Source organism: Platalea leucorodia (assembly GCF_965183815.1).
Source record: "Platalea leucorodia genome assembly, chromosome: 8".
Lineage (NCBI taxonomy): Eukaryota > Metazoa > Chordata > Aves > Pelecaniformes > Threskiornithidae > Platalea > Platalea leucorodia.
In genome coordinates, this window is record NC_138830.1 from 46,316,539 (window position 1) to 46,332,476 (window position 15,938).

Here is a 15,938-nt window from a genome sequence, read left to right on the forward strand (position 1 = left end):
TTTGTCTTACTTTGTCTTCCCTCCAACAGAAAGACCACTGAAGTGTTAGTGTCCTCCTTGCACAGTTTCTTGAAACATTTCTGGGGTTCTAGGTGAGCTATTCTGGCTAGCTAACTCTTTCTCCCCTACTGTCACAAATTACATGAAGTGCTTGCTTGAGATTCAATGAAACTCCTCTGGTTACTTGAATAGTTATTACAGGCTACTAAATATAAGTGCAGTGCTGTATTTTAAACCTTAGCTTTTACTTTTTAATAAACCTGAATAAAGTGTAACGTCCTTGTCAAAGTCACGCTATGAAGGCAATATGCAAATATTAAATATCAGAATGGAGAATAACTGAAAGGTATTAAGTAGAAATTGCAAGTAACTGCTGACAGTGCCTGAAAGCTAATGTTGCTAATTAACGATATTCCCAGGGATAGGCTCACAAAAGGAATGGGAAATGCAATAGCACGGGCTTGACTTTTCTGCTTTCTTCATAGAATTCTTATAGGATTTATAAGTTAGGTCAGAAAATGGCACTCTTTAATTAGGATGGCTAAATAGCAAAGACAAGACACAGTAAACAAGTAGTGGCACCTTCCTCATAATAAATTCACAAACAGCTTCTTGTATTCATTCAATTAAGCTCGCAATATAAAGGTACCATGCATTTCCCTTCCCTTTATCAGCTATCGAGGAAACAGACCAAGCATAAGTTACATGATTATTTAGTCAAAGGGATGGATTCAGTATATTTCGGAACATAAGAACATAATGAAAGAACACAGTAGTACGTGTCTTTCTTTAAGGGTTCATATACCTGTTCTATTAGCATGTTGCAAGTCAAAGAAGTATCAGGGTTTTTGAATTCCAAGTAATACAAGAATCTTCTCTTCAAACAACTTACAATCTCAACAATGGAGTAGAGGACAGATGAAAGAAAGCCTCATTACAAAGTCTGAATGTAAATTAATAACTTTTGGACAAGACTAACACCACAGTTTCAAACAATACCCAGATAACAAAGTCACTGCAGATATGTAGGTGGTGGGACTTACCAGGAAGTCACAGCAACACTTTAATTGGGTTTCAATTCAAAAGGAATTTATCCCTCTAAAATGCTACCATTTTTGTTTCTACTTCTTTCTTGCTTGGATCTTGATAAATAAAAAGATTCACAAAGCAAACCATATCAAAACAGTTATTTCTCACATGAATTTGTGTTTAAAATAATGGAAAACTAAACAGAAGTTTCAGGAGATGGTATTTCTTACTAGTACACTTAACACAAAAATACATACAGCAACACAGACATGAAGCAAGTTGTCCAAGAGGTACAAAGCCTTTATGAGGGCAAAAAAAACAGCAAGAAAACAACCTGGGTCCTTTATCTGAGAAACACTGTGTAGACATAAACACTATACGTGGGTGGCACCCACATTTAGAAATGGTGAGTACCAGCTCCACACTGTGATCTTTTACTCCAAGAATCCCTTACTGGAAAAAGCAGAGAAAGCTGTGTACGAAGGATGGCCTAAGTTAAAATGTCAAGAGGGATACGTCAAGAGTATTGGCTACAATGGAGTTAATCAAGGAATCAAGAGCGAAGCAATGACAACATAGCAGCAGCTACAACTCGGCAAGCACTGTGCTTCAGAATGATGACTTTGTGCAGTTTTGCTTGATTTGGACATACAGGATTGGCTACTGGTACCACAAATGAACTGGGAATACCAAGTTCTTTGACAGCATGAAAGTCCTCGAGTGGCAAACATTAAAAGTCACTTAATGTGTGTACTGATCTCTACTTTGGTTCCCCCATTTGTAATTTTTTCCTTGTTCAAACTGATGGATGAACCTAACGCTTTTAATTATTTCCAGGGTATGCCCTTCAGAATTGCATTGCTTTCCCCATATACAGTACTTCCATCCAGAGACTCCCTTACTTCATTAAAATGGAAAGTCATTTCAGTCACAAAAAGCCAGAGTAATCGTGTTTTAATCAACTGAAGTGCATGCAAGCTGCTACCATCGTAAGTACCCCATGACACAAATGCAGCACAATACTGCGTTGCTTGCTGCCTACAGGATAGAGAAACTGCAGATTTGTCTGGTTTAGAACTATGAAGCTGTTTCACTTAGACTGAATGCCTACCTCTCTGAAGCTGACTCGGATTGAAAAGCACAAGATCAATATGAAGTAATTCAGTTTGTGCACAATACTAGCACAGGAGAAGGGAAAATGAGGATGAATACTTCCCAAAAAGATAGCCATTCTACTTCACCACAACAGCTGCTTAAGAATAAGCCACAAGCCAGAGTTTCAAGTTGCTCAAACAGATTGCATTTAAACTATTAAAAATTGCATGCTTGGCAATGGTAGGATTGAAACAAAAAGCTAAGAACTCAGGAAGAATGAGTTATCTGATTTACAAAGGAACTCACATATGAAAGAAGGCTCATAAAGAGATTAAAAAAACCCCTAACCCTCAGTAGCTTGGCAAACTTCTTATGCCCTCCCAAAATAGGGAAAAAAGCACCTCTTTACTCAAAGAGTCATGCTTAAGTACTTAGAGCTCTGAAGGGCTACTTTGGAGACTGGGAAATAGCCACAGAAACATTCTATCCATCCCCCTCTGTGCAAAGGAAATAACCATCAAACCCAACGGTTAAGTTTTCAGCTCCTTTAAATCAGCAAGATGGACTTAAGGAATCAGGTTCTTTGTCACAAAGCAGTAAAGGGAGATCAATGTTGCGTACCAGAACCATTGAGGCATGAGAATATAAGGTTTAACATTTGCATGACAAATAAACATTGTTTTATTTAACAGCTCTCAGAAAAGAAATGTATCTTTTCTCTATAAATCTTACTTTAAATGCAGTATATTTTTATTAGAATAAAAATGCAGTCCTGTCAGATGTTGCTGTTAATGAACATCCCTCTGAAGAGTATGAAATATCCCAGCTAGATTTTTCCTATAAGAGATTTTTTTTTTTTTTTTTTTTTTTTTTTTTAGCATCACCATTGCTAGCAAGGACAACGGTAAAACGATAGAACACAAGTTTCACATTGAGAAGGATCAACTAAAATGGAGTTAATCCAGTTAAGACATTCTTGTTTCTGGAAACATTACAAGCTTAGCTTTTGTTACACCCTCAAAAGTACTGGATCACGGAGTCAGAGCAGAGACTGAGAATTCTTTACACAGGGAAAGAAAGGTGAAGGGAAAGAAATCATTGGAAAGAATAAAAGCATGAATATTAAGAGCAGGAAAAGTACAAAAAAAAAGGGGGCTGTAAGTGTTAGCTAAAAACAGATATTGTAGAAAGCACTGAAGAGGAGCCAATAATTGCATCTTGATAAATACTAGCATCGCACCATGGAAGCAAAAAGAAGTACTCTCAAGTTAACTGTCCTTGTTCTCCATCATGGCTATAAAAATCAGGGCCCCCCTAGAACACACGCCACCTACCAGCGACAAAAATACGTCATTCTTACAGTGAGGTTCCTTAAGAAGTTGCAGCTTTATATTGCATGCAACCCATGTGCCCTACAATGAAGCTTACTGAAGGATCCTTCTCTCAGCAGCTCAGTCCCCAACCCTACTGGGCCAGCTTCACACAAGATGGAAGTGTTTCTACAGCCCACAGTCCACTGACCCGTGGCACGTTAAGGATACACACATCCAGCTGCCTAGATAGCATGTAAGTGGGAATCCGATACATCCAGAGATGCGCAGCAGAATCTGGGCCTCAAAACCTTAGTCTTCAGTGGATAAACTACATCTCACTACTTGAGCAATCACCTCCCATGTGGTGAACTGAACATCATGATTAGAAGTCAGGTACCTGCATTCTGATCTAGACATTCCTAAAGACTCACTATATGAGTCTGGATTTAAATTTTTCAGAATAAATTTGACTAGTAACATGGGGGTTTCAGACAATCAATATTTGAGTTTGTAATTCAAAACATGACAACCTAAAATCAGATCAGTTTGGCAAATGCAGCTATTAGCCTCTCTGCTTCTCACGTGTGAAAAGCTGGAATAGTAACAAATAACTTACTATGCTTTGCGATGTAAAATAAAAAAAACAACCCACGCTACATGGTACATACTGTAGCGATGGGTATCAGAATATTTACAGTAACATCTGATTTTTTGCAGAAAAGCTGCATTACAAATGAGTTCCCCAATAATTCACCCTTACAGTTCATACATAAATAAAACCATTCTTGTCATATATATAATTATTCTGCCACCAAGCACAAAAAGGTGCCATAAAAACAAGAGGTGCTATGGAGACTATGTTTGACTGCATTCATTTCAAGAGCGACAGACAGATTCGTAGGTCAAACTGCAGGAGGCTCAAGGTTTTCCTGCGTGCACGCTGTCATTCATAGAGAATACAGTAAATTTTTTTGTGCCATCTTTACCATTGCAACAATTAGCATGAAACAGATGTGAAAACAGACACTGTGTCTCAGAAATACATGACTTCACCAGTCTCTAAAATACAATGATGCGTGTCCTGTCACTAAGCATTTAGCTTTGACAAGGGCTCGGCAGTGTATCATTTAACCAAAGCACTCACTGTAAAAGTTTACTCATCTGTGGGAAATGACACTGCATATTTGCAGCTTCACTAGGGACTCAAAGAGTTTAGATTATATAGATTCACTGTATAGGTTTGCTTCTTTCTTGATGCACAATCTAAAATGTGCTACAGCTTTGCCATGCCTTCTTGACTTTGCCTCATTAATTTCGTCTGTATTAAAATGAGGTACTGTGTACATAGCTCAGATGGGGACTTTTGAGAGGGTTTTCCCTAATCAGATAAACTATACATTTTAGATATAAAAAGGATCTATACATAGCAAACAATTAAAACAGATACGTACACATATATAGTTTGTTCTATTAATTAGGCCTCAATTTCAAAATAAAAGCATTTTCTAACAAGACGTTTCTATATTTAAAAAGTATTCCAAATATTTACACTACAGATATATATTTTATATGTATGTAAAAGCAAATAATTTACAACAGTAGCAATCTTAAAAATAATTAAGTTTCTTTAATGAGCAATTTAATTCAAATATGTAAACAATTAGACACCAGAGTAAGTCAGGATCAGAAATAGGCAGTTCTTTTATGCTGTACAAGTTAAGAGTTCATTTTAAATGACAAAAAAACTGGGAAAAGATGATCTGACCAATATTTTGGAGAAAATCCTTTTCAAACTAAAAATTTTTCATGCCAATCACAATTCTGAGTAATAGTCTACTATTGATTCTGCAATTAAGTACGTGTTGTTGTCTTTGAGTAAAGACCTAAGACTTGGGCACATGCAGATGTTCATGCAATGACAGTAACGGCTCTTCCAGAGACTATTTCACAAATCAGTTAGGATTAAACAAACAAGTGTGCACTGCTCATAGAAGCCCACTAAGGGATGGAGTCACAGATGCAGACCTGAAGTTACCATTCTTATTAAAAAATATTTCAGCTGTAGTATAGTCTCAGAACAGAGGAAAACACCAGAGGCAAACCAAAATTAGGTCTTGAAGCAGAGACAGAGGAGAAGGCAGAGAGGCAAAGCTATATAATATTACACAGGGAGGATGAAGGCCATTTTATTGTGTTACTAGGAGCATTTTAAAAAAAAAAAAGCAAAGCTCACAATGGGTTTGACTATGTGGTAGGACTGGATGAAGCATAAGGCTCATATTTCATGAAAGACAACAAAAGCAGACATAAAAACATAGGCCAAGCTCAAGTCTGGAAAATCACGGTTGCATGTGGGGAAGAGAAAAGAAAACCATGAAAAGTGACATAAATGATGTACAATTGATAAAATGATTCTGTCTCTTGGCTATTCTCTCTCTGTTTGAGCACTAGTGAGGTATTGGTCATCATCTGTCCTGGTTTCAGCTGGGCCTTTTTGGCACCCAAACACAGACAGGAACAGTTTGAGATAATGACAGATCTGACCAGAGCATGTTAAAACAAATTTGTGATAAGCTTTCATTATATTAGTTTAATAGTCGCTGGTTACAATGTTAATTCATTTGCTCTCAGAGCTGTTGTGCTTGTTCTCAGAGTTGCGTTATGCAACACCTTACTTTCCATATAGTGGATATATGCCACGGGCCACCCTGTGGTGTTACCTGCGTGACCACAAAGAGAAAAATGTCTGTTGTGGTTTAACCCAGCAGGCAGCTAAACACCACACAGCTGTTTGCTCACTCCCCCCCAGTGGGAGTAAAATTCGTGGGCTGAGATAAAAAACAGTTTAATAGGATAGAAAAGGAAGGGAAATAACAACAGCAGCATATACAAAACAAGTGATGCACAATGCAATTGCTCACCACCCACTGATGGATGCCCAGCCAGTTCCCAAGCAGCGATCGCTGCCCCCTGGCCAACTCCCCCCAGTTTCTATACTGAGCATGATGTCATACGGTATGGAATAGCCCTTGGGCCAGGCTGGGTCAGCTGTCCTGGCTGTGCCCCCTCCCAGCTTCTTGCTGCAGGGCATGAGAAGCCAAGAAGTCCTTGACTAGTGTAAGCACTGCTTAGCAACAACTAAAACATCTGTGTGTTATCATTATTCTCATCCTAAATCCAAAACATAGCACTAGACTTGGGGGGGGGGCAGGAAGAAAACCTCTGTCCCAGCTGAAACCAGGACATCCTCATGTCTGGCACCAAACATTTAATGATCACTAACTTCACCTGGGTGCAGACACCAGTGGCTTATTTACAGCAAAAAAAAAAATATTAGCATTTTGGCAGTAACATCTGAGAGCTGGTAAGTAGCATGGATAGTAAAGATATAGCATAACATTTAGATTTTGATTAGTATAATAGATCTGTGCAATATAACTTCCCTGAGTTCACTGCACTTAAGAGGTTTTTTTTCCACGTAGGTTTAAATCTGAAGTGACAGACTGTATCATGAGAAAGAGAGCTAAAAGAAGCCAACTTTAGAAGTCACAAATTCAGAAAACATTGAAGAGATTGGCAAGTGCTTCACCAAACATTTACATTAAACATGAATTGTTGTTCTGATTACATCTTAAAGCCAGTAAATGAAGAATCATTTTTTTTAAAGTTACTCATCTCCTACTAGGATTTATTTTTATTTTTTTTAAAGCACAGCTTATCAGTGCAAAGTATTAATCTCTCAAATAAGTTACCTTTATGAAACACTACTACAAAAGTGTAATAGTCATATTAACTACAAAAAAGATAGGTCTCATATCCGCTCTTTGCATTTTTGTGGTTTTTTTTTTTTAATAATTATTCATGGCAGATATGTACCAACTTTATCAAGTAATTACACAAAGTGTGTGGTTTTGCTACAAGCTATCACTGCTCCCACTGAAGTCAGGACAAATGACCACAACTAAACAAACCATGCAAGGGGTGGAAATTAACCCTAACTTTACATTACAATTTGGACACAGCAAGTGCTCTGATATTTGCATCTGATCCTGTCCAAAATACTTGCACAGTTTTCTGATAGGTGACCAAGTTTTTTCTCCTCTATTTGTTTTCAATTGTGAAAAGCTCAAAATGTTTTCAGAAAGGGAATGAATTTGTAGACATTGTATGATCTGATCTTCCAGGGAGGGTTTCACAACCATTCCCCTATCTTGCACTGGTAAATATAACTAGTTCACAGTAGGAGAAATATTTAAATATGTCAATTCTCACCTATGCATGTTGACAGTATTGACAGCCAAAGTAAATCTCCAAGATCTGTGACAGAGGACGAGGCATGACTTAACATTACTCAGTCTAGTTTAAAGAAAGACCTAAAATGAAATACCTGAGAGGAATGAATTAGTACTGAACAGAATGGTGACTATTGTCTGTAATAATATTATTATGAGAATTACTAAGTGCATTATACTACATATACACAAGAAACCAAAAAATATCCATAGAAAGTGAGCAGAATTGACCAACCCACAACACCAGACTAAGTTTCTTAACCATGTTAACTTTTCAAAACTGTACCTGACACATATGATTTCTGACTGTAAGAAAAGAGATAGCATAACAATATTCTGAATTTATAAGGAAAATAATATTTAATTTCAAGGTCAGCTACAAGGAAGTCTGAAGTAAAAGTTAAGCAACTACTCCAACTAGCTGTATTAATGATGCCTTAGGAGCAGAGGCCAAGCACCCAACACAAATGCAGCTCAAGCAGCTTAAAGTTATGCCTTTAGGGTTAGCAAAAGAGAAGAGGTTACGTATGCTGATAAACAGAACATTTTCATGGTTTAAACAGATCACCCATGTTCTACTATCAATTCTTTCAAAATGCCGGTGCTCAGTTTTTGCTGCTCTTTTTGGACAGCAGTTTCCATACCTTCACTGCTTTGTAACATGCTACACAGCAGTAGAATAAATGTGGTTCTTTAACCAATCACATCAAGAACTGGACAACAGCTCAATAACATCTCCCAAAGCCTAGTGCAACAGAATCAGTTTTAATCCTCCAGAACCCACACAAGGATGCTATAGATTAGCTTTGTTTCTCTTTAGAATATACCTTTTAACTTTATTTGGCAGGTAAACATTTTCGAGAAGCAACTAGGAAAAGGCTTAAGACTCCTTCTATAAGATGTCTGGAACTTATTTCTGATGAAGTAAAAATAATACGCCCCTTGCTTTTAATAGGCACAGAATCACAATATCCCCATCCACCCTAGCTTGAGTTTATTGCTAAAAAATTGCTGCAGTGGAATTAAAGCTTAATTTGGCTCATGTGCCAAAACAGTAATGAGCACTGCTAGATGAGCTCTAACAGCATAGAAATAACCGTAGCAATTTTACTCAGACTCTACTATAAACATCAGTTTGTAGATCTGATTTAAAAAAAAAAAACAAAACACACAAACAAAAAAAGCCATGATTGATCACGTAAGTTGGACTTGCTACTTAACTGTAATAAGGTACAAAGCGAACTATGCATGCACAGTATTTCTGAGAGCTTTCATAGTACCATGAAAATTAATCTGATGAGACTGAGCTTTTCGAGTGATGCTTTCACTTATAATGCTTTGCAATACCTTTACCTGTAATTGCCCTTGTCAAAAAGACTGTGGATTCACAATGCAGACTTATTAAACTGAAGTCTTCAAGCAACTGTGACAATGATAGCAGTTTTATAAGTTGAAAAGCCCCAAATTAATTTCATAATTAAGAATTGTTTTCCATTATACATTCCTGTATTATTAACTTACACTTAGCAGAGGTTAAGAAGAGTAAAGACATCCTACACATCTGCTAAAGCTGCCTTCTAGGATTGTCACATCTTTATTATTATATTTTCAGGTAGACATCACTGTAGAATCCAGAAGATTTGGTAAAACACAATTCTATATTGTTTTGCCTCTCCAAAACTCTACAAACATTACCTCACTTATACATAACTCTACTGCGTGTTACTTCGGTTTTAGTGCAAAGGAGAGTACTCAATGCAAGCTAATACTATGATTAAGTACCATACTATCAAAAGGGGTGGGGAGGGAAGAAGCCACACAGCTTTAGGTAAGTACACAAAGAACAGCCTTTTTTTAGAGCTCTAACCTGGGATCACGAGTTTCAGCTGCTTCTCATTCTGCTACTGGCCTTTTAGCTGAGGTTAAGCAATCACTTTTTTCCATCTCAGTTTTCCCATCTGTAAAAGAGAGGTAGAGACATTCATTCCATTTCACAATTGTTATGACATCTATAAAGAGGCATTCCAAGGAGTATTGTTACTATGAAATATACATAAATTATGATTCGTCATTGGTGTATTTATCATTGTATTAACAGAACTTGTTCCTGTTTTCCTTTTAGTTACTGAGAGGACACACTGTTGTTATCAGTCCAGCAAAAATGAAACTAATGTTTTTATTTTTACTAAATAATGACTTACATTTCTTTCTTTGTTTAGGGATAAAATATAACATGGGATTCCAGCAACCAAAAAAAGTAAGTTTTCAGAAGTCCATAAGGAAAGTTTTATCCATACTCAGAGTGTGGAGTACAGATAGAGATGGCCCAGATAAGGCCACCAGACTGTGGGAGATGAAGCATTGAAAAGAAAAGATGCATCAAAGCTTTGCCATGAAGTGCAAATTTCCCTTTTAAAATATGAATTTGATAAGCTATGCAACTTTAGTTTTATGAGTTTTTTCCTAGACTGGATATTGCTAAAAGATACTGTAAACTTTGCATGTATTAATATTCTGTATGAAATCGTACTGATCAAATTAATGTCTTGAGAGGCGCTTAAAGATAGGCTAAAGAAAAATACTGGTGAAATTCCTCCATCTAGTGGCTGTTAGCACACCCACAGCAGCAGTGACACCCCACCGCAGCCATTCACCATTTCATAGTTAAAAGACAAGTGCAAAATATGCAAATGAACAACTGAGCAGCTGCCAGCTGTTACCCAAATGCCATTGCCTGGTGAAATCAGTGTGGTGTGACTGACATCCCTCCATCTCTACAGGTCCAGCTTGACCTTCTGGATGAAGGGTTACACTGACAGAAGACATTCAAATCCTGGCATTTGAGTTTCTCAAAAACTGTAGGTTCATCGTCATCACTAAAGCTGTGAATATCTAGGAAGTCTGAATTTGATAACCTTGAAATATCAGCCACATCATGAGTAAATAAGACTGAATTTCAGCCACTCTGTAAAGGGCAATATTTAGAAATACATCTGGTATTTTACATAGACAAAAACTTTAATACACCTTTGACTACCAGAAACAACCTCTGAATAAGAGCAGTGTACAACAATTGCTCCCAACAACTGAATATGTAGTGTCTTGTATGACGAGTTATCAGTTGGTTTCCCAGTCTGCCCATCACATACCACCTCCAACACCAGAACAGCCAGTAAAAAGGTTTTAGAAGCTTAACTTCTGCAATAACTTGCATAGTACTGTAAAAATTGTTATAATTAATAATACTGATCTATTCTGAGTTTTGTATAATAGTGATCCACTTAAGCAAGTCACCTAAAAAAATAATACAATTTGATTTTTCTTGTTCTTTTGTCACCAATACTTTTTGTAATGAATACCAAGTCTTTTTTTTTTTCCACCTCTCACCCTTAGAGAAGAATGTGGCTAGATATGACCTTCATGACAGCACAAGTTTGACAAGTTACCTATAGCATCTCTTTTTTCAGCCAGAGACTTGTATAATCACTATTACAATTAAGATTTAATCTGCCACCTTGAAAGAGCATGACCCTAGTAATCCCCGTACTGTACACCTTAAAATTCACCCAGTATCTTATTTCTGAGGCCAGTTTTAAATACTATTAGGGAGAAAATAAAGACTGAAAATCAGAAATTTACTATTTCTAAAACCCCTAAATAAACATTAAGTATTTTAGGTAAGCAATAAACATTCTGCAACTACATCTGCGTCCTCTGTTAAAATACTCCCTAGTGGTTCTTATGCCACGTGGCTTCCAGAGGAGTTCTCAGAACAGGGATGACGTGTAGTTAAACAGCATCCAGAACCTAATTTTAGTCTTAGAGGTATAGACATGCAGACAGGGATTTAATTCGGCTGCTTTGAGAAGCAGGAAGTAATGGAGCACATCTGGGCTGTACGCCAAAAGAAATATTAATTGGTGAGATCCACCTAATGAAAAAGAGCAGGTCCCAGAAACCCCTTACCCATAGACCCGGTTTGCTTACTCCATTTTCACTTGCCTAATCCCAGCCACAGCCTCATTCCCACCCCTTACTGCTTCTCATCAAGTCTCAATTGCTTTGGTCCCAGGCTTACCTCACTCAAGCCTCCCTTTGGGGTCCCTATGCACGCTGCTCTCACCAAACCCACCACTTCTCTGCAAAGCCTCCACATTGTCACTGCAGTCCCTTCTGCTTCCCTCTTCATCTTCACTCCACTTTACAAACACTATAAACCTCCCTCCCCTGTCAGGCTTCGCTCTGTGCAAACTGCCCTCACTGCAAAGATAAGCTACTTCAAGAGGGAAGGGAAAAAAACAAACAGATTTGTGTGACAACAGACAGTCTGGAATAATTAAGCCAGTCCTCAAAATACTCAGATACCTTTTGCGGAAATTTCAAAGACAATGTATCTAAGACAAAAGTATTTATCAAAGTCTGGGTATAGGCACCACCTAACATACAGGTAAATCCAAATCTGAACTAGAATTTACCAGTTCAGGCTCATCTCAGCCTTTGAAATTTCATGTAAGCACAGAACAAGATAAGAGAAAAGTCACTACCACAATGTAGGCACAGCATTGAGGACTTGCAGCAATGCCTTTTGTTATACAGTTCTGCTGGACTCAGCGTATGAACAGATCCACAATAAGTTGTACAAGCTGTTAATAGTGACACACTCTCGTTCACCAACATCTTTCATCTTTTTTTCCCCCATCAGGACTGTGTTTCCAGCAATAACCGGGATAGAAGATTACGAAAAAATAGTGCAGACGGAGTAGCAACAGTAAAGCAGAGCGATTCATTACACCTACCTGAAAATGTACCCACTAAGCTTCAAAGCACAGACAGAAGGCAAAGCAGCATAATGTTTGCTATGAAAGATCAAGAGAAAGGTGAAGAAATTAATTCCATCAGGCTCCATAAACGGAGGAGGAGATTTATAATTAAGAAGAGCCCAATTCTGATTTCCATGAATAGCTCCATTCTCAACCTGCCCACACTTAAATCTGAGGACAGAAACAACAACAAGTGGAAAAGCCTCTATCAGATCCAAAGAGAAAGAAAGCGGATAATGAGGGAAACTTGTTCTAAATACAAGAGTAATAATAGAAGAATAATCACTCCTTATCATGTTTCTAGAATATTTGTAGAAGACAAATATAGAGTTTTATACTGTGAAGTACCAAAAGCCGGCTGCTCTAACTGGAAACGTGTGCTCATGGTTCTCAACGGGCTGGCTTCTTCCACAAAAGATATACAGCACAACACAGTGCACTATGGAAACTATTTAAAAAGGCTGGATGGGTTTGATCACAAAGGAATTTATCATAGGCTCAACACTTACACAAAGATGCTTTTTATTCGTGAACCTTTTGAAAAGCTGGTATCTGCATTTCGGGACAAGTTTGAACATCCAAACAATTACTACCACCCGGTTTTTGGAAAAGCTATCATTTCCAGATACCGTGTCAATGCCACCAAAGAAGCATTAAGGACAGGCTCTGGAGTCAAATTTAAAGAGTTCATTCAGTATCTCCTGGACGTACATAGGCCAGTGGGCATGGATATCCACTGGGATCACGTCAATAGGCTTTGCAGCCCATGTTTAATAGACTATGACTTTGTTGGGAAATTTGAAAGTATGGAAGAGGATGCAAACTTTTTCTTGCACTTAATCGGTGCTCCACAAAATTTAACTTTCCCCAAGTTTAAAGACAGGCACTCCAATGAAGAAAGAACTACCACTAAAATTACACAACAGTATTTTGCAGAGCTTTCTCCTTCTCAACGACAACGAAGCTATGACTTTTACTACATGGATTATTTGATGTTTAACTACTCAAAACCTTTTGAAGATTTATATTGATTTGAGAGCTGGGACATTTCCACAGTCATATCAGTTGAATTGCATAACCAGGTGGCTTCTGTTTATATATACTTGTCTGTTAGTAAACAATCGGTTGAAGAGCAGGAAAAATTCCAAAACAGAACATAAGTGGCTAGTGATGTTTACACCTTCACCTTGATTGCCTCCTTTTTCAAATCATATTTTTTCTATAATTTCTCCATATGAAACATATGTACATACATATACAATATTATATGTCAGGGCTCCCAAATAAAGCACATAATTTTCCATGCTGGTGTGGCCTGTGTTTGCACTGGGAGGATGGTTTGAAACTGGGGAAACACAGCTGACAATTCTACAGTGGAAACAGTATTTCAAGGTGTTTACTATTTAGAAACTAAGTCTGAAAGTGACAGAGTAGCAAGAAAAAAAAAAAACCCACACACCAAGTAATATTTACAGTTCGAACTCTACAACATAGGAAGCCATACACTGAACAGGCACTATGTATCTGAGTTGGTCATAGATTGTTATTTCCCAATATTTATAAGTTAGTTAGGGAGAAAAAGCCTATCACACTTACACTGTTCAAAAACACACTGGTGAAAACAACTAATACTTAATGACCATGTGAGTGCAGTATTAAACCAAATGTTGCAATTCAGAGTGAGGATGCGTTCTCCCCCTTCAATATTTCCCTTATGGCACATTCATCTGCAAAAAGATAAAATGCAGGCGAACATTTGCATCGTTATAAATGCTATTAAGATTCTTTTAATCCTTTGCATTAACATAAATCTCTGGTTTAATCTTCATAGTCACCAGGAATATAAAAATCTTTCCTTCATAATACCAAGTAAGAGTAACTGCAACTTCCTGCCCAACAGTGTAGTTCTTTTCATTGCTGCAAACAATTTGCACTTGTTTATTCCAGTAACAATTAGATCTGACTTAACATGCAAAAGATATACCAGGTGTTTTAGTTCAGTTGTTCATTTTCTATACTTAAGAGAAGACTTACTTTCATCTCTAGCAGAAATCTCCCACGATAATCAAACACTAGACCTTCCACTCGTTTTGTAAATCTTCACACTAATTCTGTACACAGTATCCTTGTTTACATGTCATTTAACCAGTTAAAATCATGACATTTAAATTGGCAATACAGGAACAAGTCTCAAACTGCCACAATGCCAAACTTGAACTCCCCAGTAATTTCTAGAGTTTGTATTTCACAACCAAGAATTCTACCACAACTGGCACTGTACAAATGTACAAACACCTAAGAGGAAACACAAGTAGTTTCACATTTACAGGTTCAGATGCAAAAAAAAAAAAAAAACAAAAAAACAAAAAAAAAAAAAAAAACACACAAAAAAAACCCACAACACACCCAACAACCAAAAAAAACCCAAACAACTTTACTCATACAGATAGTTTCATGCATCAAAAGTATTGGCACCACAGGTTCCCCAGAAACATCCAATATCTTTTTTGGGGGTTTTGTTGTGGTTTTTTGTGTTTGCTTTAATTTAATAGGGGAAAAAAGTTTTAAAATACCTTGTATTGAACACTTTACTGACAAATATTTCACATGTCATGTCTGACATCAGACTTTCATTTTTTGTTCAGAGAAAAACTGTTTGCATTAGAAAGGTAATGTGGAACTTGCGCTGTTCCATGAAACCAGTTACCATTCCCAGTCTGCCCAAGCTCCTCATCACTGCCTTGCTGCTGCAGCTAACCACCTATCCCCCCTTATCACCCCCCCAGATGTTTGTTGATCTGCTCACATGACTAGGGAACAGCCTTTTTATTCAAAGTCATTTTTCTGCTAGCCCAGCTCAGATCAACAGCAACAGCCTGGGGGCTATTCACCTGGGCTGCTCTGCCAACAGGTAAGTGTGGCAGATAACCTCATTCAACAGGTCACACTGAGGAGTATCCAGGGGAAAACGAGGCACATTAATCACTTCCTAAAGCAGACAGAAGAGAACATTCATTCCGATAGTGGTGGGATCTACTCAGGGGAAGGGTGAGGCACAGTCAGGACCACCACTAGGAATCTGAGTTATGCCATCCTTAGCATGTAATGATATTAAGTGCTCTAAGAACTGACAGTCCTCTAATTGATGCAGTTGATTTGCCAGTAGTTACAGAAATCACAAATACTCACCAACACAAGGAAAGGATGATATAAATATTGGAGCCCTCATAGCTTCTTTTTCAGGGTCTGACCTTGCAAGCAGGTCAGTGTACCAGAGCACAGTGTGTTATCGCTGCTCCTGCAGACTAGTGCTGAACTCATTCAAGTCAGTGCGTGAACTTCCACCGAGAGAAGAATCTCAATTCACCTTATTGCAGCACCATTATAGC

The 15,938-nt window shown here is 37.7% G+C and overlaps 1 protein-coding gene across 1 annotated transcript in view; it reads left to right on the plus strand.

Annotated features, from left to right (window-relative positions):
- CHST8 (carbohydrate sulfotransferase 8) overlaps positions 1-13,580 on the plus strand; it is a gene marked incomplete at both ends in the record, with an annotated part of 142,224 nt that extends 128,644 nt beyond the window's left edge. Inside the window, 2 exons of the mRNA XM_082318996.1 lie at positions 9,949-9,986; positions 12,432-13,580. Coding sequence (XP_082175122.1) covers positions 9,949-9,986; positions 12,432-13,580 — 1,187 coding nt within the window. The remainder of the gene's footprint in view (positions 1-9,948; positions 9,987-12,431) is intronic.
- Positions 13,581-15,938: the final 2,358 nt, after the last annotated feature.